Source organism: Trachemys scripta, chromosome 7 (genome assembly GCF_013100865.1).
Source record: "Trachemys scripta elegans isolate TJP31775 chromosome 7, CAS_Tse_1.0, whole genome shotgun sequence".
Taxonomy (NCBI): Eukaryota; Metazoa; Chordata; order Testudines; family Emydidae; genus Trachemys; species Trachemys scripta.
In genome coordinates, this window is record NC_048304.1 from 76,119,570 (window position 1) to 76,141,942 (window position 22,373).

General features: G+C 39.0%; 1 protein-coding gene across 9 annotated transcripts in view; it reads right to left on the minus strand.

The window, feature by feature from the left end:
* Nucleotides 1-13,173: 13,173 nt before the first annotated feature.
* CCSER2 (coiled-coil serine rich protein 2) overlaps nt 13,174-22,373 on the minus strand; it is a 133,814-nt gene continuing 124,614 nt past the window's right edge. For 3 of the 9 annotated variants that reach the window (XM_034775341.1, XM_034775339.1, XM_034775347.1), the window contains one exon: nt 13,174-18,342. In XM_034775341.1, the coding sequence (XP_034631232.1) occupies nt 17,512-18,342 (831 nt within the window). In that variant the 3' untranslated portion in view covers nt 13,174-17,511. The remainder of the gene's footprint in view (nt 18,343-22,373) is intronic. The other 6 variants (XM_034775346.1, XM_034775342.1, XM_034775343.1 and 3 more) reach the window with 3 other exon arrangements.

A 22,373-nucleotide genomic window follows, 5' to 3' on the forward strand; every position in this document is an offset into this window, starting at 1 on the left:
GCTGTATGTTAGTCAAAGATTCTGTCCCCATCCTATGTGCTGGAAGCTGTTTTGACATATGCAGAAATTACACTTTTAGATTTCACAGACTTTCTGCAGCTTGCATTACACTGCCCTCTGCTGCATGTTTAAGCAAGGATCCAAGCCAGCAGTCCTTAAAATGAGTGGAGGAGGGGCAGTGACAGAGGTCTCTGGTATCTGACCTGGATCAAACGTAGGTTCTTATTTGACCTAACCCAAAAAAGGGTGAGGAGGTGAATGTGTATAATTTTCCATGAGGGTTCCCAGAGCATTTAGTTTTGTTTGCTGTTACACAGGTGCTTTAGGTGGATTTATAAAACATGCCTTTTTTTCCCCCTACAGCTTTGTTGATTAAGTTATGTTTCTCATGGGCCATGCAACTCTGCAGTCCGGTTCACAGCAACGTTCACACTGAGTTTCTGAGATATGTTCTTACTGTATCTCTTACGGGATGCTCCAAAGAAATCCATAGGTACCATTCACATTGGTGACCAACAGGCAGCCTTCTTATCCTCCTAAGCTTTCTGGACTGAGTAATTAGTCGCTAAACTGCTTAACTAGGTTCAGAATTAGGTCTGGAAAACACGTTGTAAATATATATAAAATCTACATGTCATGGCTCTCTGACTATAATAAAGTGCATTACAAGACTGTAGCCTGTACTCTCCTTTGTCTCTTTTGAGCAAAAAAATTATATATAAAATCACAGAGAACTGTAAATTACAAAACAATAAATCTGTCAAAGGGAATGAGATGACAAAATGAACCATGTCAGCAAAGCTCAAGTGATGAAGTGAAAGCATCAGAATACAGGTAGCAATTAATGTAACAGTCACACACAGAGGCAGGCATTTACTGATTCTTTTGAAGTAAGAAGCTGAAGAGCCGTCGATAATGCACAAGTGTATTATTAGTGAAAAGTTTGTGTATCATTAAGTTCTCCTATGTAGTAATACCAAATACAAATGTCTCATAAGCATAAGGTTAGAAAATCAGACTTTCTAGAAACATAAGTTCAAATCCTGACAGATCAGGTTGGCCTTGGACTGTCTTGTAACTACATGTTTGTACAGTATCTGGCACAAAGGGTGTTGATCCTTGATTGGGGCCCATACGCATTACTGTAATATAAGGAATAATAGAATTCCATATTGACTACTATTTGTGGATCTTGGGGAGACTTTATGAAAGGAGGCTGAGATTTTCAAAGCTAACTTGCGTAATTTGGATGCAGTTTCCATTAATTTTAATAACACTTGTGTGTCCAAGTTACCCTAAATGGCTTTGAAAATCTCAGTATGGGCAAATATTAAAGATCCCCTAGCACCTTTTATAAATTAGAGAGTAGGTGATTACTCCAGTGGGTCATTGGCCACTAATTTTCCCTCCCACTTCAGATGAGTATGGAGCAGGTTGCTCACCTCAACGCTGCCGTTTGCCCCAGAAGTGACTGCATTTCTAAAGCAATTTCTGTATGCATATTACTTACAAAGCACTTTGGGATCTTTCAGAAAGACAGGGTCCATTAGTAGCACTATATATTATCCTCTAAATACAGCACAAGGTAACATACTCTGACGCACTCTCCCTTTAGGGAGAACATTTTTTGGGTCACTGGAGAATTTGCCTACCTTCACTGCATTTAATTCATGATACAGCAAGTAATATTTTCTCCCATTTATGTTTGGGGGATTCTTGCTGCTCTGGACCCTAATAAGATTTAAATTCATTAGCACTGGTGGTGGAAAAATAGACCACAAAATCTGTGAAACCTGTCTAGCAAGCAGAGTTACTTCCTGAAAGGATGTTCTTTGCTTTTTAAAAACTTTTCAGTTTTGTACGTTCCTCAGGCTGTTAGCTTTTAGTACGAAAACAGACTGCAAAGAAAAGGAAGGGTAATTACGATGCTTAAGAAAAGAAGGGACAGTATAAATGGCTTTTATTCAATGCTATGGGCCACTTGTTGTGCCAGTTTCCTTTACAGCACACTGCCAATTCACCTCATGCCTGAGTTTCAACTATCTTGCTTTTCCAATCCTGCATCTCTTGAGAGGGTGCCAGTCATTCTAAATTATCTGATGAGAAACATCCACAAAACCAAGACTACCAAGCTCTGTTTCTTTTGGTGACTATTTGAACTGAAGCAGCTAGACCTCCAAAGCATTACATTAGCCCAAAGAAGCCTCACTTATGCGTGAAAAGTTTAAAAATCGGGTGTGTTCACAATCCTGATTTTTTTTCAGTTTTTATAACTAGATTGCTTATAGTTGAGAGGCAACAAAGGTAAGAGCCATACAACCAGCCTAAGTAGATGCTGAGAAAGGAGGATTTCTGAGATGGGGACAGCTCAAACTAAGGAGGAACATAGTTACTCTTTTTGAAATAAGTTTGTCTCTAATATATGGACAGGACTAGTTTCTCTTACTAAATATTTATCACTTGTGCTGTGAATAGATGTCACCTGTAATGACAGCTGATGCAAGATCTGTGAAATGCCAACATAGATCATTTGTTGTTTTTACCTGTGAATGTTTGTTGCTGACACAGTGATAGCAACAAGCATGACAAGAGAAGTTTGTAAAGGAGTAGTCTGGAGGTTAGAAATTGATGTAGTGGGTGTGAAGAGTCAACCCTTATCCTAATTACTCATCTGAATAGCAGGCACCAAAAACACACTCACAAGAACAGACCTGAAGAGATTTTGTATGTTTGTACCTTTTCTGTGTTTGTGGAGATTTTTAAGGTAAACTTGTAATTTGCCAGCATGCTTTTTATTGTACAAGAGAAATTGTTTTTCAATACGGCTTATGCACGGACAATTTGGTTGGTTTTAGACAAATCTCTTTTTTGGTCTTAAAACAATGACTAAGTTCTCTCTCCATTGCAAAATCCTAAACCCACTACTGCTTCAGGACACTTGTTACTGATACTACAATCCCAGAGGCCTGCACTATTGAAAACCCTGGTGGGGGGGAAAGCATAGTTCTAAACCTTTTTGGCACTTGTTCTTGCATTTTAGAAGCTTGACCTTTCAACTTAGCTCAATGGTCATGTAGGTGATAGGTCCTCATTTTGTGAAGGTCGGTGGAAACTATCTGCCTTTGCAGAAAAAATTTTATCAGAGGTTTTCCACTTCTTCTTATTCTGTATACTGAGAGTTTGCTCAAGACTCAGAAAAAATGCACTATTTCCATTATACCTCTAATGCGTCCAAGACTAGTGAAATGATTTTATAGTCCAGACTAATTTTATTTCCACTTGAAAAGGATGTAGATTAAAATTCATTAGTTACTGGGATTTATTAATATTTTCATGGTGATATATAAAACATCTGGAAATTATTCTGAATACAATCCCACTGCTGTTTAGTACATTCACCTTTTGGGAAAGGACTGCTCCATGTGCCAGCTTTAAGTTATGGCATTACAACACACAAGTAAACCAGTACAGTGCCTGGAATAAGAAGGCTACTGACCCAATGCCAAACATGCCTTTACCCAAGAAAGAGTGGTTATATTTAAGATACCTATCCATCAACAACCCAGGGTCAAGTCCCAGGAGGACTGACTCTGCTTTTCATTTCAATTTACATACCTTTAGCCATTGTGTGGGACTGCTGCTAGGGAAAGTGGCCATTGTGTGTGGCTACCAGCTCCTTGGACTATGGCTACTGCCACCAGAACTGCTGGCCCCTTGACAGTCTCAATGAATGGAGGCGGTGTTCCAGGTGTTCTGCTCAATTTGGTGTGCAATCTTCACACCAGTACTGGCACAAGAATGTGCATCAGTTCATGGCTTTCACTGCATTTCTATAAAACTTCATGGTGCAGCAGATATGTATTCTTGCCTTGGCACAAGTGTGCCACGCTATAAGGGCTTGCTGTTCCACACATCAGAATCAAGTTGGTCAACAAATGTTACTGACCAAGACTATGCCAATGACACGCTTTGCTTATGGAGAAGTCAGATAATTTCATCCCTGCCCTTCAAGGTCTCCAAGTCTCTACTCTCACTATGGGTTTGAATGTCACATGGCAGATGACCTACGTCACACTGAATGGGATGTTCTTCAACAAAAAGATCTTGCCACCTTCTGTACGTGGGAAAATTTTGGCAAACCAGTAAAGTGCCTGAAACCACTATGGCTTATTGTTAAAAGCAGCCTATTTAGCAGTCTTAGCTTGACCAAGGCAGGATGAGAGGGGGCTTGGGGTGCCACAGAAAGGGCAGCTTAACCCCGCATCCTTCCTAATAAGAATTGTGTTGAAGTTGCTGATACATGCATTTTAAAAGAGCAGAATGTGCCCCAAGAATGTCTATTGGGGTCTCAAGGCTGCAAATGCTGGAAAAACCCACATCTGGTTAATCAATAATCAGAAAAAACCTCTGGCTTGACCATTAAAACTGCTTACTTAACAAGTTTTCTTTAAGGAACATGTCATTCTATTACTAATGTATAAATAAGGGGGAAAAGTTTAAGGTAGTTGGACTCGTTTGGGGACTCTTTTGGACTCTCCCTCTGAATACATCTTGCGCTCCTCACCGGCAAACAGAATATTTGGCCACCGGAAGCCTGCCGCTGTGTCACTCAAAAGCCACACTCAGCTTTGGTAATTATCAAGGGTTGGGGATGTTTTACTAACTTGTTGCAAATGTGTGTAAGTGCTTAAAACTAAAGTTTAGCTTTAAGTAAAAGCACTCTTGTGTTATCCTGTTTGTGCCAGCCATCTATCGGTCAGACAGCCGTGTCTTCCTTGATTTATTTCCTAACACCACCTCGCACAAAGTAAAAGTTACCAAGAGCTTTGGGTTAAAAAAAACCCAGGTAACACTTCCTGCATGAAGTCTGTCTCCGTTATGTATGCAAAAACATTTTTGTGCTGAGACAAAGTTCAGGATCTCTCAGACCTATGTACTACCTACATTGCTATATGGATCAGAACCTGGACCTTCTCACCAGTAGACTTGGATCACTAGAGGCATTCTATATGCACTGTCAGCACCAAATTTTGAGCATAAAATGGTTTGACAGAGATCTGGCTTTTCTTCAATCACTCCTTATATTCAAAACTGACATTACGTGCTCTTCAATCATGTTGCTAGGATGGACAAACACACCTCAGCACACAATACTCTGACTTTCCATCAATGCACGAAGGGGTGCCCTGATGCTATTTGTTGCCACCCCAGAGATTCATAAATTCGCAGGATTGAGCCAGATCTGCAGACTTCACTACATGCTGCCTGCTGCAACACCATTAACCGTGGTCATACTGGCTGGTGCAACAGGTCTCAGTAAATTATGCATGTTTGATTATCAGCATCATCAGTATAGATGGTATCTTTATATCCAAACTGAAGTTGCTCTACCAGTTGAGCTAATACAGTAACTGGTAGCAGGAGTAGACTGTTATAGTCTATGTATCCCTACCACTAGAAGGGCATAAAATACACTCTGCCAGTGTCTTTACAGATATTTGCTAAACATTAAAAATGTTGTTCCGGACTCCTTGGATCAATTTCAGGTTATATAGGGGATTGTTCTCAAGAGCTTAGGCACCTGTGCCCCCAAACCTTTTCTTGTTCCTTTCTGCTCCTATTGCACCCTCCCCAGCTAGATACCCTCACCTTCCACCAATCCCATAATCTTTCAAAAAATTCAGTCTGAGGCAGACAGCTGGGGTGGAAAATTTTAGGACATACAATTTTAAGCAAAACCCCTGAAAGTGGTGTTTAAGAGAACTGACAGTTTCTCAGGGAGATGGTATTAAAAGCACAGCAGCAAACTATCCTATTACAAAGGAAAGATACAAAAAAATAGAGGCCAACATAGCTGCATCAGGAGCTCTTCATGGACCTGAAAATCAAAAAGGATTTCCTAAAAATAGTAGAAACAATGACAAATTGCTAAGGAGTACAAAAGTGTAGTTTAACCATGTAGGGAGAAAATCGGAAAGGCTAAGGCATAAAATCCCACCTAGCAACTGTCATAAAAGGCAATAAGAAGAGGTTGTATAAATACAGTAGGAACAAGAGAAAGACAATGGAAAGCCTAGGACTACAAGGAAGGGGAGCTAATAACAGATGACACCAAGAAGACTGATGTGTTTAAAAATTATTTTGCTTCAGTCTTCATTTAAAAGCTTGTGATCAGATGCTTAAGACAACTAATGTTAAAGGAGAAGAACCCAAGCCAAAACAGGGAAAGAACAAGCAAAAGAATATTTAGATAAGTTAGTGTTTTTGTTTTGTTTTTTAAATCAAGTCATGCAGACTTGATTATTTGACCTTTAGGGTACTTAAGGAGCTAGCTGAAGCAATCCCAGAACCATTAGTGATTATCTTTGAGAACCCATAGGACAGGTGAGGTTCCAGAGGACTGAAGAAGGGTACACTTAGTACCTATCTTTAAAAAGGGAACAAAGAGGACCCAGTCAGGCTAACTTTGATACTTGGAAAGATACTGGGACAAGTTATTAAATACCCCCTGTAAGCACCTAGGGGATAATAGGGTTAGAAGTAATATCCAATATAGATTTGTCAAGCCCAAATAATGCCAAACCAAATTATTTTCCTTCGTTGAAAGGTTGCTGGCCTAGTGGATAAGGAGGACAAAGTAAAAGTGATTGAACTTGATTTTTAGTAAGGCTTTTGACACTGTTCCACATGACATTCTCAAACAAAACTAGAGAAGTTTGGTCTAGATGAAGTTAGTATAAGGTAGATGCACAACTGGTTGAAAAAAACCATACTCAAAGAGTTATCATCAATGGGTCACTCAAACAGAGAGGATGTATCTAGTAGGATCCTATAGAGTCTATCCTAGGGCCAGTAATATTCAATATTTTCTTTAATTTTGGATAATGGAGTAGAGTGTGTGCATATACAATTTGCAAAAGACACCAATCTGGGTGGGGTTGTGAGCACTTTGGAAGAAAGAATTAGAATTCAAAATCACCTTGACAAATTGTAGAACTAGTCTGAGCTCAACAAGATGAAATTCATTAAAGACAAGTTCAGAGTACTACATTTAGGAAGGAAAAATCAACTCTACAAATGCAAAATGGAGACTAACTTGTTAGATAGTAGGACTGCAGAAAAGGATCTGGAGTTTATAGTTTTTCGCAAGCTGAATATGAGCAAACTGTGTGGTGCTTGTTAGAGGGCTTTCCCTTCATCCTCTCCCCTGGTTCTTGTCACACAGACAGAAAGCAGAAGTCCGAAGTGCAGGCAATTAGATGTTTATTGGGGTTAGTTCCAAGCAAGCATATTCCTAGCTCTACATGCCATCAGAGTCTGTTTCCCCATGTTCCGGTCCCAGCTCTGATGCTGCAGTGTGTTTACTCTATGTTCCCCTTCCCAGCTCTGATGCTGCAGAGCCTTACCTGTGTCCCTATTTCCACCTCCTCCTCCTTAGCAGGCCCAAATATACCTGCAGTGCTCACCCCTAGTCACACCACTTACAACTTACGGTCCTGTTCCGTTTTCGAGGGTCGTGAGTTGGGGTCTTCGTCCCACCCCCTTTGTACCCATGGCAGGGGTAAAGAGTGAGGTTGTGTTCTGGCCAAGGCCAGGCCTTTCTTTGGCTTTTAGTGTTTCTTATGCCTCCCCGCCCCCCATCCACCCCTTTCCCCCCTCCTAACTGGTTGCTTGACCTTGCCTTGAGGTAAGGAGTTGAGGCAGTCTTCAAGTGTGTGCTCATATATTACATTCTCACCATGCCCAGTAACACTTTAGCTGTATCCCTTATCTTTTCCCATTGTACTAAAAGTCCCAGCTCGTTGTGGGAAATGCAACACAGTCTTTTTGTTCATTGTTCTTCACACATATTAGTATGAGTATCAAAATGTCAAACCCAAAATTCTCTCTCAGGCTGGCAAACAAGCCTATATACTAACAGTGCTGTTGCAAAAAGGACTAATAACATTCTGAAATGTAGTAATAGGACTATTGCATATAAGACATAAAAGGTAATTCTGCTGTACTTGGCAATGGTGAAGCCTCAGCTGCAGTGTTTGACCAGTTCTGGATTCCACACTTTAAGCAAGAGGTGGACAAACTGTAGAGAGTTCAGAGGAGAGCAACAAAAATGATAAAAGGTTAGAAAATCTGACCTAGGAGGAAAGGTTTTTAAAAAAACTTAGGTATATTTAGTCTTTTAAAAAAAGACAACTGAGGGGGGACCTGATCACAGCCCTTAACATATTTGAAGACTTATCAATTGTTTTCCATGTCCACTAAAGCTAAAACAAGAAGTAATGGATTTAATCAGTAGCAAGGAAGATTTAGGTTAGACATTAGTAAAAACCTTCTAAATAAGAAGGATAGTTAAGAAATGGAATAGGTTATCAAGGAAGGTTGTGGAATCCCTGTCATTGGAGGTTTTTAAGAACAGGTTAGACAACATCTGTCTGGGATAGTCTAGGTATTCTTTGAAAATAAGATCCTATAATTAGAACTGTTGGGAAGTGTTAACTATAGGCAACTCTACCACTCCACCTATAATATAGAATACAAGGGATTTTCTTGGATTGTATTTAATCCTTGGGCCACCGTTGAGGGATACTTGCATTACTTAACATATAACAACTTATATGGGCAATATTTACCATCTAATCAGAATTGTATGTCAATCTCTGGAGATAAACAATGTTTTCCATTTCACATCATTAGGAATTTAACAGTGATAAATCTAAGGGCGATATCCAAACATTAGCTTTCATGGCTCTAGTCTCCCCTTAGTTGCAGTGCCCAAAATACCTAAACAAATATCTACAAATTGAGTTGAAAAATAGTTCTCTTTAGTAGAACTGGTAAGACAAACTTCAGAATCATATTCTGTCAAAATATGCAGTTCCATGAAAATCTAAATGCTTTGCAAAACTGGGTTGATTTCGCCAATACTTTGTTTTGGAAGGAAAGTGAAGGAAGAAGTTTAAGTTGTTGGAATGAAACATTTCAAATTTTTTTTGTTTTCAAACTTTTCATTTTGATTTGTTATAGTGTGTATTATATAATACAAGATTAAAAAGTCTAAGTCAAAATTAGACATTTGTCAACCCAAAATAAAATTTACACAATTTTCCTTTGGAGAATTTTGCAATTTGTTTATGATTTAGAACAAAGAGAATTTTAAAATCTCAGTCTTTAAAAACTGAGCTTCCATCCACCGCAGTTTGGCTTTATAGGGTCAAATTCTGCCTTCATATGTGCATTGAAGACTCCCACAAAATTCAATAGAAACTTAGTGTGAAGGAACACATCCTCCCACTGGCTGGGAGGAGGCTAACAAGCTCTTCTGAGGCTATGCTGCACTAACGAGGCACGCCTGCATAGCTTGTTCCTCATGGAGGGGCTTAAAAGGGAAAGCTTACCATAGGAAGGGGCGGTGACCCAGAAGAAGGCTGCTCCATACAGAGACTGCTATTTACAGAGGCAAGCCTGTCGAGGAGGAGACAGCCCCAGAACACATTGCTTCCAGAGCTGCCCCAGCTGATAGCCAAGCAATGTGCCCCAGGAAGAGGGGTAGGAGGTAAACCCTGCGAAGGGGCAATAGATGTTCAGAGATTGAGCTCATAAAGCCCTATGCAGGGGCTGTCTGAGAGTCTGGCCCATGTTCCAGCCAGACTCTCCTCCCTTGCCGGGGAAGGGAGGAAGAAGAACCAGCCTTCCTCCAGGGAGCGTTGACCCCAGAGAACTCCCCCTTAGTGTAACCACTGGGGAAGTACAGAGGTAAATGAAGGAGAGTAGGACTGCAGGGGGTGGGTGGGGGATGGGGAATTTTAGGGCATTCCACCTCCTCTTACACCTAGAGGGAACATCCAAAGCCAGACTTTAGCCTATATATAATAGAATTTAAAAAACCTCATTGCATTCTGGTAACAGCACCACAGAAACAGATGGGGGGAAGAAAGCAATTCCCAGTAAGTACTTTATCTTTCAGAAGGTCAGGTTAGCATTAAATACTTGAGTAGTTCACCGCTTTTACTTGAGCTGCAACTTATTGAGGTTCATTGTTATTTGTTGATCCTATTCAAGATCCAACTCTGTCCAATTATAGCTGATAATTTTCATAATCTAGTGAATGAAATATCATATGAACCTGATTAATTTTGTGCAGACTTCACTCTTAAGTGCTAATCTTTACTGTGGTTCAGCTGTATCTAAACATGCCCTTAAAAGAAAAAAATTCCTTTAGAGAGAAAATGTCAAGTATGTTAATTCCGGGTTGGAGAACATGAGGATTTCTGACATTCTTTTTAATCTGGGTGTTCTCCTTCCCCTCATAGCAATCTTATGTCCCACCACAATATCTTCATTCTGCTTAAAGTAGAACAGAGGAGGCTCTCCCCCTGAAATTGACTGCTGCCACAAGAACTTGTTTTTATTTGGAGTGGACAGAGGCAAGGGGAAAGAAGCAGGGGTATTTATAAGTGATGCAATGCTTGCAAGTGTCATTAAAACAACTCCCATCTCATCCATGCTCATGATTCAAACTCTGATCTGGACACTAAGAGTACAAATTTAGTTTTGTTTCCCCCACCCCAGTGAACAGTTTCTCTCCTCACTTTTTGCAATAATTGCTTAAAAAACCTCAACCTTTGCCATTGTTGTTTACTTTTTCATGTGTCCCAAAAATAAAGTTATTAGGCTCAATACAGGAGTAACGGAATGAAGTTCTATAGCCTAGGTTATACAGGAGGTCGGACTAAAAGATTTAATGGTTACGTCTGGCCTTCAAATTGGGGAAATAACAAAATAACCTGAGCAGAATCAGGGCAGCAGAGATCTGATGAGAAGGTTACTTAGGCCAGTGCATGCACAGTGCTATATAGACAACAATTAACTTATGTAATGTTGCTGGATGGATTTGCAAGCTGATTATAGTTAGAGCTGGTAGGGAAATTTCCAGTGGAAAATGCCATTTCCACAAAATCCAACAAATATCTCAATTTTGTAAAATGATTTTCCATTAGGGAAATTTAAACCAAATATTTCATTTAGGATCAGCTCAACCTGAGTCAGAATATTTTGTTTTGTTAAACTGCACAAAAGCCTTTTGTTTTGAATTGGTTCAACAAAACATTAAACTGCCTTTCCCTATCAGTGCATTGTCTTATGGGAGTTGCATTTCAAGCCTACATTCTCTCCACTGGGCCAAGCTCCCTGGAGGACTACATCTTTGATCATGGAATGTGGATTTCCCCCTGATGAAGCTCTGCATGGCACAGTATGGGGGATGCCATCCAGCTCCATTGGGAGTCTGGCACCTAAGAGAGAATAGACACATCAGGCTTCTGAACTACATTTGACACCAAAATAGGAAAATACAGTTTAATGTTGAAATGACTCTCAACAAAGCATTTTGGGTCAAATGAAACATCTTAACTTCAGGAATGTCTAAATATTTTGTTCTGACACTTCCTAACTTTTTTTTTCCATTTCCGTTAAGTGAAAAATTTTTAAATTTCAGGGTTTTTTTTAAATGCTGATTTGGGGCAAAAACAATTTAGATTCTGTGAGATAGGTTAAATAAGGGACACTATACAGACATAGGATCCAACAGTAAATATAGGAACAAAGTGTGCATTTACACCAAACCTCCACAAGTATCAGGAGAACTGCAAGGCACAAGTGCAAAGGGTGAATGCTTTCAGCCACTGAGAAAATGGGGGTAACTACTGCTTTAGGCCCCAATTCATGAAACTACTTAGTTTCATGAATTGGGGCCTAAAGCAGTAGTTACCCACATTTTCTTTATACTTTATACACATAAGTACTTTCCTGAATAGGAACAAGAGTTATTTTTAACTTTATGGTCTTTTGGAAGCAAACTATAAAATCCTTCCTCTAGATAAGAGATCTTTAAAATTTTGAATAGATTTCATCTGAAAGTTTCTTAAATTCTTCTGCAGTGTCTCACTTTAAGCCAGTCATTAGTACTCATGACCTGTGTTCCCTCTAAGCTGTGTGGTGGGCGGCCACCTAGGAGAGATTCAAGTGCTGTGCAGTTGATTAGCAGAGCGTGCACATCCAGCAGTGTGTGGTCAGGTGCCTCTCCCGCAGCTGCTTTGCAGCCACACTGCTCCTGCAGCTGCTCCCAGGAGCCTCCTGATGGGTGGGCCGAGTGCAGGGTGGAGTAGGGGTGCTGATGTCAGGGTGTCCTCCTCCCCCTTCTTCTGTACTCCATCTCTGCAGAGCAGGGGAGAGGGGAAAGCCTTGCTCAGGACCCAGAGCTGCTGCAGTCTGAGGTCTGAATGACTTGAGCCTCCGGGCAGTGCCTTTCTTAAAGAGACAGTGCATGGTCAGAGACTTCCCCAGCAGTCCATGCTCTCTCACACACACTCTCTCTCTCTGGGTCTCAGACACTCATCTCCCAACATATACTTATATTGCTGCTACTTGGTATTTCCTGCACACAGTCTCTAACTTTATTCTTTCATCCATTGAAACTGGTGAGATGTTAAGTGAACCAGATATTATCTCCTGCTATAAAACTGTTTAGACTGCTGAGAAAGTGAAGAAACAAATGTATTACTGGGATGTTACAAGAAAGTTGAAAGTAGGCCCAACTTTTGAATGTCAGTCTTTAAAAAGACCTCTCAGAATGTCATGTATGCACACATACATGAACATGCACTGTAGACACAGAGACTTATAGGCATACACACCCTAGGTTAATCTGTGGATAATAAAATTGTCTGACTCTTTATATTAAAAGAGAATTCCATAGGAAAACCCTTCATGCATTTCTCGCCACTTCCTCCCCCCGCCCCCCAATCTTGAGCTACAGTCAAAACAAAGCACTTTTTAAATTGTCACTACATCAAATTATCCCATTCTGCTTCTCATACCTAGATTAATACCAGATTCTATCAGAGGACACAATTTAAAATTTAGCTTTCAATTTTCTCTCTTAAGATTTCCTTACGTTGAACATCACAGAGGAAGAAAATGCCAAATGTCTTAGTTATAAAAATGATGACTCTTGTTTGAGGGGAGATAAATCTATTAGTAACACAAAGCTGTAGAAGCACAATTGTGGAGATTAAGCAACAGCACAGCTTCCTTTCTTCAACATTGCAATTTTTCACAGGGATGACTTACAGTGGAATAAAGGAAAGAGGCAAAGTGAATGTTGAGAGAACTGGATACTTAGAATTATTAATTTTATTTGTATTCACTAGTGCAACACAAAGGAAAGAATCTTTACATACAGGTTTTTAACTCAACTTTACAAGCAAATTCCAATATACAGTATTTTCTCTGAATTGGTTTTAAAAAATAAAACTAAGAAAACCAACACTGCAGATATTAAGGAAATTTTTGTAGCTAATACTGAATTTAAGACTTTAAATACCAACACTGGAGTTAACATTGTTTTTATTGTGGTCCTTTAAGTAGGCAGTGAGCAGCTTTACCACAACAGTGATTGAAGTACTCTTGAATTTCCTTGATGGCATGGTTGTAGATTATAAAACTCATGCCTACCAACATGATCATCTATTAAAATCCACTCTCCTTCGTGCCAGCCACTATGATGAGATGAAAAAGAATAGCTCTAGAAGCCCAGTTCAAGAGTGGATTTCCATTTTAATGGTATGAGAATGTCCATATTAAGAATATTATGTGCTGTGCAAAAACTGAAACTGTCCCCACCCCACACATGCAATAAACCAGTATATGGATGTCTTATGGTAATGACATGCAAATAACAAAATAAACCACTTAAATGGTATTCAAGTCTTCTAGCTTCTTTACAATAAGTCAGCAGTTAAGACCAGAAATGGATTGCCTTTTACTGATCTATGATGCAGTCTAGTTGAACCTCTTTGCAGTCTGATTTTGAATTCTAGAACCATTTTTATATGAACTGTGTGAAAAGACTTTCAGTGGCTATGGTAAATGGTTACTTTCACCAAGCCCCTGGGTTAGTATTGCACATGGTTCTTCATTAACATCTCCACAATATACTCTAGGAACATTATTCTCCAAGGGCTAATATTAGTTCCATTAAAGTTTTGCCATTGACTTCAAATGGGATTAAGGAAGTATCGGCTTGGGGGAAGAGAAGGGGTCTTTTGAGTTGCATTGGTGTTAAAATTCCATGATTAAAAAAATAAAATCAATACACAATGAAAACGTGCTACAGTATATGGATATTCTTACATGCTAGAGTGCATATTAATTCTGTTAGGTGATATAAAGATCTCTTGGAAACAACAACACTTGCAGGAAAATTAGGTTCAAACAAAAAAGCCACACACAACAGGAGGCATTCAGATTATTTTAGGCACAACTCCAAGCAATAAAGCTCATTTAAAGTGCAATTTATTTTTTTCTTCTCCTTTTGTGTTTTCACTTGTTAAAATATGCAATTTGTCTTTTCTTCTTTATACACACTTACTGAACAGTAGTTTAATACTTTTGTGAGTACTGCACAAAAGAATGTCTGAGACCTGAAACAGATGGAAAAAGTCAGCAATAACCAATTTTACAAACTTAAAAAAAAGTTCAGATACATCTAATCCTTAATTTTATTCATTTAGAATCATCTACACTACTACTGATGAAACATCTCCATCTTTAAATAAAGTAGCTTCTTCCATTTGAGACCTGAAGAGTTCCATACAGCACCGGCATTTTTTTTCTTTCATAGGAGAAAGACTTCAGTTTCACCTCATCACCTCTCTTCCAGTTGTTCATCAACTAACAAGCTTTACCTCATACTCTAGACTTTCTGTACATACACTGGAACCATCCTTGGTAAAGTCATGGTAGTAGCAGAAATATGTACTTATGTTTAGGTGAATGAATGTTTAGCAGAATTTCAACTCAACACAACTACAATTTAGATTAGCACCATGGTCTTTTACATGTAGCAACTCTGCTACCCATGGCTCCATTTCTTATTTACTAGTCTGTTAGGATAAAAAAGGGAGTGTGAATATGTGTATTGTGTGTGTGTGTGTATATATATATATATATTTATTTTTTTTCACATCAAAGAATACATGTTACTAAAGTTTCTATAGAAACAGCAAGAACCACAACAAATTTTCTTAAACCATTTTGTATTTCTATGAAAACCTTGATGGGCTCTTTTCTTTGTAACTTAATCAGTGAAGGTGCTGATTTAAAAAAAAATTTATTTTACTATCTCTTTAAAAGTAAATCAGATTGGGGAAAGGGAGGAAGAAAAGGGGAGTGAGAGAACCCACTCTGAAATCTCTCTACACCAACAGCATTCCTTTAAATGAAAATAGTCTCTCTATAGACAAACTGTATACAATTAAAAATAATCACCTTTCCTTTAAGGAAAGTCAGCTTTCAAAATTTCCATAAAAATCTATACAGACCTGAAAATGAACCAAGAACCTGACTATTTCAGCAGTTTTCAAACTCTGGAGAAACATAGTCGACTGTCAGGAGTTAATTTTATATATATATACATACACACACACACACACAAAATCAGTTTTATTTACTCCTCACATATTAAGGCCTACTCTGCTTCTGGACAGCAAACTGCATACTCAGGGCCTTACTAGAAAAAAAACACTTAATTATAACAGTAGTGTTGTGAGACTTATTTTGATCAATCTATGTAACTACTGCAATATTAATGCTAAGTAGATTTTTTTAATATGAATTAATAAAAAACATGGTTCAGTTTTATTTCAGAACTGTATAACCAGATGTGAAATGAACAGATTAAACAAAGTGTACTTATGGATTTCTTTCACCTCACTGCTGATTAAAAGAGAACGTGAGCATTTTGCTTGCGTTGTTCATGTGCCATCTATTCAAAAGTTTAGGTCACTTAATTTTTCACTGGGAATAGCCATTCTTGGCTTAAGAAGGGCCAAAGTTTATTATTGAATATTCCTGTGGATGTATACATACACAATATATTCCCTGGAAAAGTGTACTGTAATACATCTTCCTTCAACAAAAGCCTAAAACACAGTAAAACTTTGTTTTTTTCTCTTTTTTGTTACACACTGGAGAGTAAGTTTTTGAAAATACTAATTCTGACAGTGTTCTGCTGCTTGAGTCTCAGATACATAAAAACTGAGGAAAACAAGATGCTATGATTTTGTGGGATACAAGGGTAAATTTTTGGAACACTTTACTGGCTATGCACTTAATCTATAGTGTGTGCATTTACAAACTTTATGCCCCCACGGCTGCCATCTGACAGACAAATATTTGAAGACCACCTTCAGAGAGAATACCTACCCAGAGAGAGCAGAAATATCTTTCCTTATTTTATTTACCCACCGAGTTCCCTCCCAGGGGAAAAAAAAAAATAAAGTACCCTTCTCTGAAATACTCAGAGTACCAGCTCTGATTAGGACACCATAGGATTGCTCAAAGCAAAGTTGTGGGTTTTAGTAAAAAGTCACTAAAAAAAAGTTTTATGTAAAATAATTTTAAATCCCTACGTATACAGCCAAGTTTTGTGCAAACATTTCAAGTCGGATACTTCAGAGTCTTCCAATAGTAAAGAGGAAGTCAATAAATACAAAAATACGACAATAAAGTTAAAAGTTCTTAATTAAAATGTATATTGTGAAACTCTCAGCATAGGTGTCATGGACCCCGTATCTCCAAGACTCATTATGCACCATCTCAAAAGCACCTGCATTAGCAGGTTTTTGCACAAGTATCCTTAGCACTCTGTTTCAAAAATTTACCCAATAATGGCTATTAAATAACACAAAAGCATACTACACTTTCACTACAATGCATGGATGGAGTGATATTTCTGTGCAATAAGAGCCATTTCACCCTGTGAGATCTGCTTGCCATCTGTGAATGATGAAGATGAGCTCAAAAGCAAATAGAGCAACATTCTGATACCTGTAGGAAAACAAATCTAGATTAAAACAACATTAAATACATGTCACTAGAGTCATGGGATAATTTTGATAAATACGAAGATTTTGCATAGGCCTCTGGAATACAGAGTCAAATTATGGCCAGGAAAAGATATGCTAATAGATTAGGTCTCTATTTTCCATTGCTATAAACCTAACTGGTAGTCAGAACCGAAAGATTAGATTAAATAGTGATTTCCCTGTCTGATAGTCCACATTAATAAAAACAAGAAATGATTTCTGCAAGCAACCTGCCCTCCTCAAATGCCTGGTGAAGCACCCTGGAAGAGTGGTTAGTGGTCATCACAGGCTTCAGCATTTGTTAAGTATTAAGAGAGAGAGAAGGGTAATATAATCCAGTTGCTAATGCAGGCCACAGGTATAGTTAAGTATAAACCATTATGTTCTCTTAAGAGAAGCTGCAGAGTTTTTGATAGCATCAACTTCCAAACAGGTCAGATTGGAATAGGCAAATATTAATGATAGATTTCACTTTTAATATTCATTCAGGATTTGGATAACAAAGCCATAACTAAAGCAGTCAATATGTGATAAGCAATTGATGTCAGATTCATTCTAATGAGACGTGCATATGGATGTCATGTTTTTAATGCGTCTTTGGTTTAGGGAGGCGGGAATGCCGATTAGAGACCAAACTATCCCCAGAACGCAAACTGGTATTCTGATTTTGCACATTTTCCTTTCTTTGTGCCAGCGGCCTTGGGATGTTAGTCTTGGAATGGGAATTCTGAGGTTCTGGAGATATAAGCATTGGGCTGCTTATTTGTTTAGATTTAACAAAGGAAATAGTTGGTGGGCGAAGTTTAGAAATCCTCTGACTCGGTTTACTCTTTAGGTGTGTCTGACTAGATGTTGGTTGTAGCTGTGTTGCACTACTTGGTGGTGGTAGCTCAGCCTTGGAAGCAGTGGAGCAGTTTGGGGATGATGCAGTATTGGCTACTGTAGGAGGCACTAAAGCATTCTGGTTTGGGGGCTCTGAAGCTCTTAAAGTCTTTGGCTGAGAAGCCTGGTTTGAGGATGAAGGTTGACTTTTCGCAGCTAACTTAGTCTGCACATCTCTAGCATCCATTTGGGTGGGTGTCTGACAAGAAGAGGGAAGAGACTGTAGTGTACTATCTCCATTACTAGCCAGCTCTCCAGGTTCTTTAGTACTCTTTTTAACCTTCAAATTCTCCTCAAAGGGTTCATTCTCATTCAGGTCCTTTATATTTAAACGTTTACTCAGTAAAACGTTCAACTCATTCAGGCTATTTGTGTGAGAGCCATTTGCAGCATTTTGACTGCGATGATCATCATTTTCATGCAGGCCCTGTTTAGGGTATTCACTGCGGGCCTCGATATGTGGTGTTTTTATTAATTTTCCCTGGGCGAGGTCTGTGGAACTGGGAAGGCTGCTGGAAGGCTGTAGTACTTGAGGCTGTTAAAAAGAAAATACATTAACATATTAGACATGGGAAATTTATATAGTTAACATTTTAAACTCAAGATGTGCTGATCTGGCGCTTGACGCTTACATATTCAGTTTTTGTGTTAAGAAGTTAACTTCGTCAAACCAGGGGGATCCATGGGATACATACAAGTGGGACTGGTAAACTATGCACAAAAGAATTATGCCAGCACTAAATTATACATCTCAAAACAAAATGAAAGACAGAGAAACTTATTGATTGATTTAAAGCAAAGAATATGAAAAAGATTTTGTCAACTAATAATTTTATGTTTTGTTCTTTAATTGTATTGCACTGCAGTAACAGAGCCATGTCTGAGTACTGGTAAATTCAGATGCAAGTGCCTTTAATAGCTAATAAAATTTGTTAGACTACATCTATCTTATCTTCTGCCCAGTGCACATTCCAATTAGGTATCCCAAGCCTTTCATCAATTTTAAAGATTTTTAAGAGTAGGTAAGGACTTTACTGGACAAATTTGTGTTTGAAGTGCATTCTAAAGACACCACTTCTAAAGATTTAATTTTCTTGGTGAGCTGAGGACAGAAGACTTGATATAAAGCTTGTCCTAATTAGGTTATTGACTAGATTTATATAGCTGTTTCATCCTAAAGGCCATTCAAATGAACTGATGGAGACACACCATGTAATATCTTTTTGTTGAATGTATTGCATTCATCACCAGATAAGCATGGTTTAATGAAGACTCTAAATTTTACCTGAAGAGAGAATCTAGTATTATAAACAAAAGTATTGCCAGTACCTCTTCTAGGTCATTTCTATTTTTCCTTTGCTCTTCCCTGTAAAAAGACTTCAAAGGTTAATGTGGCATTTTGTTTTTTAAACTAAACTCTTCTGTATGGAAATCAACGAAAACCTCGTCAACCGTGTACACTGATTTTAAAAGAATTGCTCAAGATTCTGTAATTCATAGCATTTTTTCCCCCAACAAAACCTACCATACTGCACTTTAGCTATTAAAATTCAACATCTGATTTGGATAATTTTCTATTTTTCCTTTTTAAAAGATGAACTACAATCAAATCTCATCTTGAAGATGGCTTAAACAGAGAAGCAGAAAATCATTCTTCCAAAACACACTTGTTTTTGTCTGATTCTATGTACATAACATGTAGTAATAGTGTCATGCACTATTACAATAAATCAATAAAGCAGGAGCAACATTTCTCATTAGGCTTCCTTGACTGAACTTTTTCATCATTATTGCACTGAAGATGAGGATTATTTGGGTTTTCTTGCCTTTATTTTTAATACTTGTTCAAACCAAGTAAATACATTGCAGAGAGCAGTTCAGATTGCTACCCAGATTAACAAGCACCTCAGCTTTCATCGGCTTTCTGACATGTACCTGGTAGGCTCACTCTTCCATGGGGTACAGAGCACCTCCCCTAGAATTCTCCATAAAGAGCAAATTTAAGGGGGAAAATAGATAAGGAGAATTTACTAATCTAATTCTAATTTACTGGAGATTTTTCCTTTGGATTCACAAACTCCACCTTTAGCCAAGGTTAAGCTAGAGACTGGACCAGTGACAACAACTGACAAAGAGAAGTGCAAACACACTGAACACAATGAAAACTGGTACTTTTATAAAGAAGAAAAGTGTGATAAATTGGAGAGAGATAGTAAATTATTTTTCCCTCCACTGATTATCACCACCAAATTTCAGAGGAGTGTAGTAAACTTCGGTATTTTCTTTCTTCTACTACACATACAAAAAGGACGTTTCATAAGCTATTAGCAATTTTTAAATACACAAATTAAAGTTTAAAGAATAAATCCTGGCAAATCTGTCAATTTTTCAATCTTAATGTAATGGATATGGATAGTACCTGTACCTCAAACTAAAACCTGTTATTCCAAACAAGACTTGCACAACGAAGAGGGGATGAGGTTAGCCCAAATAATTCACTGTTTTGAGAACCCGTTTATAAATTCTAAAAAGCTGTTGAGAAAATTCTTGAGCACAGACATAAGTAGTCACAATAGAACCATTCACAATGCATGTGTGCTGAATAAAGAACCAAAATACTTGAACAAAATTAAGATTTTCTAATCCAATTTAGAAAAAAACAAAATGATTATTTATGGCACAAAGTACTTGGTCAATGTTTATCATACACAAACAGCTGTTCAAATTTCCCCCCCATTTTTAGTAATGAATGAAATAAAACCAAATATGTTATGTATGAATGTTAAATTACATACATAGCTATGTGCTCAACTACCCCAAAAATAATTGATAGTCAAATGTTAATCAAAAAGTGTAGTCTATGAAATGTAACAGTGAAAGGGACAACCTTCATCCCCCACTTAAACTTACATTCTTACAATGTATGCAGGGCTGGCTCTGGCTTTTTTGCCGCCCCAAGCCAAAAAAAAAAAAAAAAAAAAAAATATATATGGGGGCAGCAAAAAAATGGCAAACAAAAAAACCACACAAACTTGCAGTGCGGCCGGAACCAGGGTGCAGGGGGACTCCCTGCGCTGCAGATGTGCCCCGGCTAGCGGGGGGCGGGAGGGGAAGGGAGGAGGGGAAGAGAGAGAGAGAGAGAGAAGGGGGCCACCCAGGGCTTCAGCGGGGCGCTGCCATGCGGCCCCAACCGCTGCGCCGCCTGCCAGGAGGGCTCCACGCCGCTCCGGTCGGCTGGGAGGGAAGGACGCAGGCTGCCCTGCTGGGCTTGCTGCAGGGCGCTCCCCTCCTCCACACTGCCGCCCCCTACAGGGTGGCCGGAGCGGAACAAAAAAAAAAGCGGCCGTGCCGCCCTAAGATTGGGTGGAATGCCGCCTTGTACAATCTGCCGCCCCAAGCACGAGCTTGCTCGGCTGGTGCCTGAAGCTGGCCCTGAATGTGTGTAATCATATCTGAAATACTAGTTAGAAACTGACCTTTTATTTATACTGTATCTGGGCTGCCATTTTATAAAATAACACAAAAATATTGCTTAAATTGAGTAAGGGCGTGGTAAGCACTTGCATTTGGTATTACAGAAATTGCATGGAAGGTATTAGGTATGTATGTCTTTATGCATTTGGCTAAGACATCTTTCATAACCAAAGGATGCCAACAATTGACCCAAAAGTGGAAAGCAGCATTAGATCTCAGCAAACTATGAATCTTATGACATAGCTTTAGCACAGATGGCTTTGACATCTTCCAGTATATTTCCAAGTACTAAAAATATGGCTCTCTGTTTAAAATGAATCACAAGGAGCCTAACACTGATCTCACAAATATGACTTCAGTAGTTACTCCTGATTTATACAACTGGAAGATCAGAAGAAGACTGAAATCAGCAATAAATAGTTCATCACAGAAGGGGAAGTTACTTACCTGTAGCTGGAGATTTTTCGAGATGTGTGGTCCCTATCTGTATTCCACTAAGGGTTATGCACCTGCACCATGCGCCTGGAGCCGAGCTTTTCAAAGTAGTAGTGTTTGTTGATACGGGCATGCACCCTTGCATTACCTGGTGGTTTCACCCGAGGTGATGAAGGGCGGAGTGGACTACCAGCGTCTCCAGTTCCTTCTCCACTGCAGGTCTACGAGATCCGCAGCACAGAAGGAGGAATACGGATAGGGACCACATATCTCAAAGAACCTCCAGTTACAGGTCAGTAACCTCTCATTCTTCAAGTGATGGTCCCTATTGTATTCCACTGAGTGTGATTAACAAGCCGTACCTAGCTAAGAGAAGAGTGTGAGGAAAATGACAGAAATGTGGAACGGAGAACCGCTGCGCCAAATGAGGCATCCATTGCAGAATCACGCACTGGAGCATAATGAGAAAAAAGGTGTGTACTCAACTCCACATGGCTGCCTTACGTATGTCCACAATGGGCACATCATAGAGTGCAACAGTAGTTGATGCCTGCACTCTTGTAGAATGGGCCTGTATCCCATCTGGTGGGGACAGTCCTGATAGTTGACAGGAGAGTAACACACCCTGAAACCCACTTTGAGATTCTCTGGGTGGAG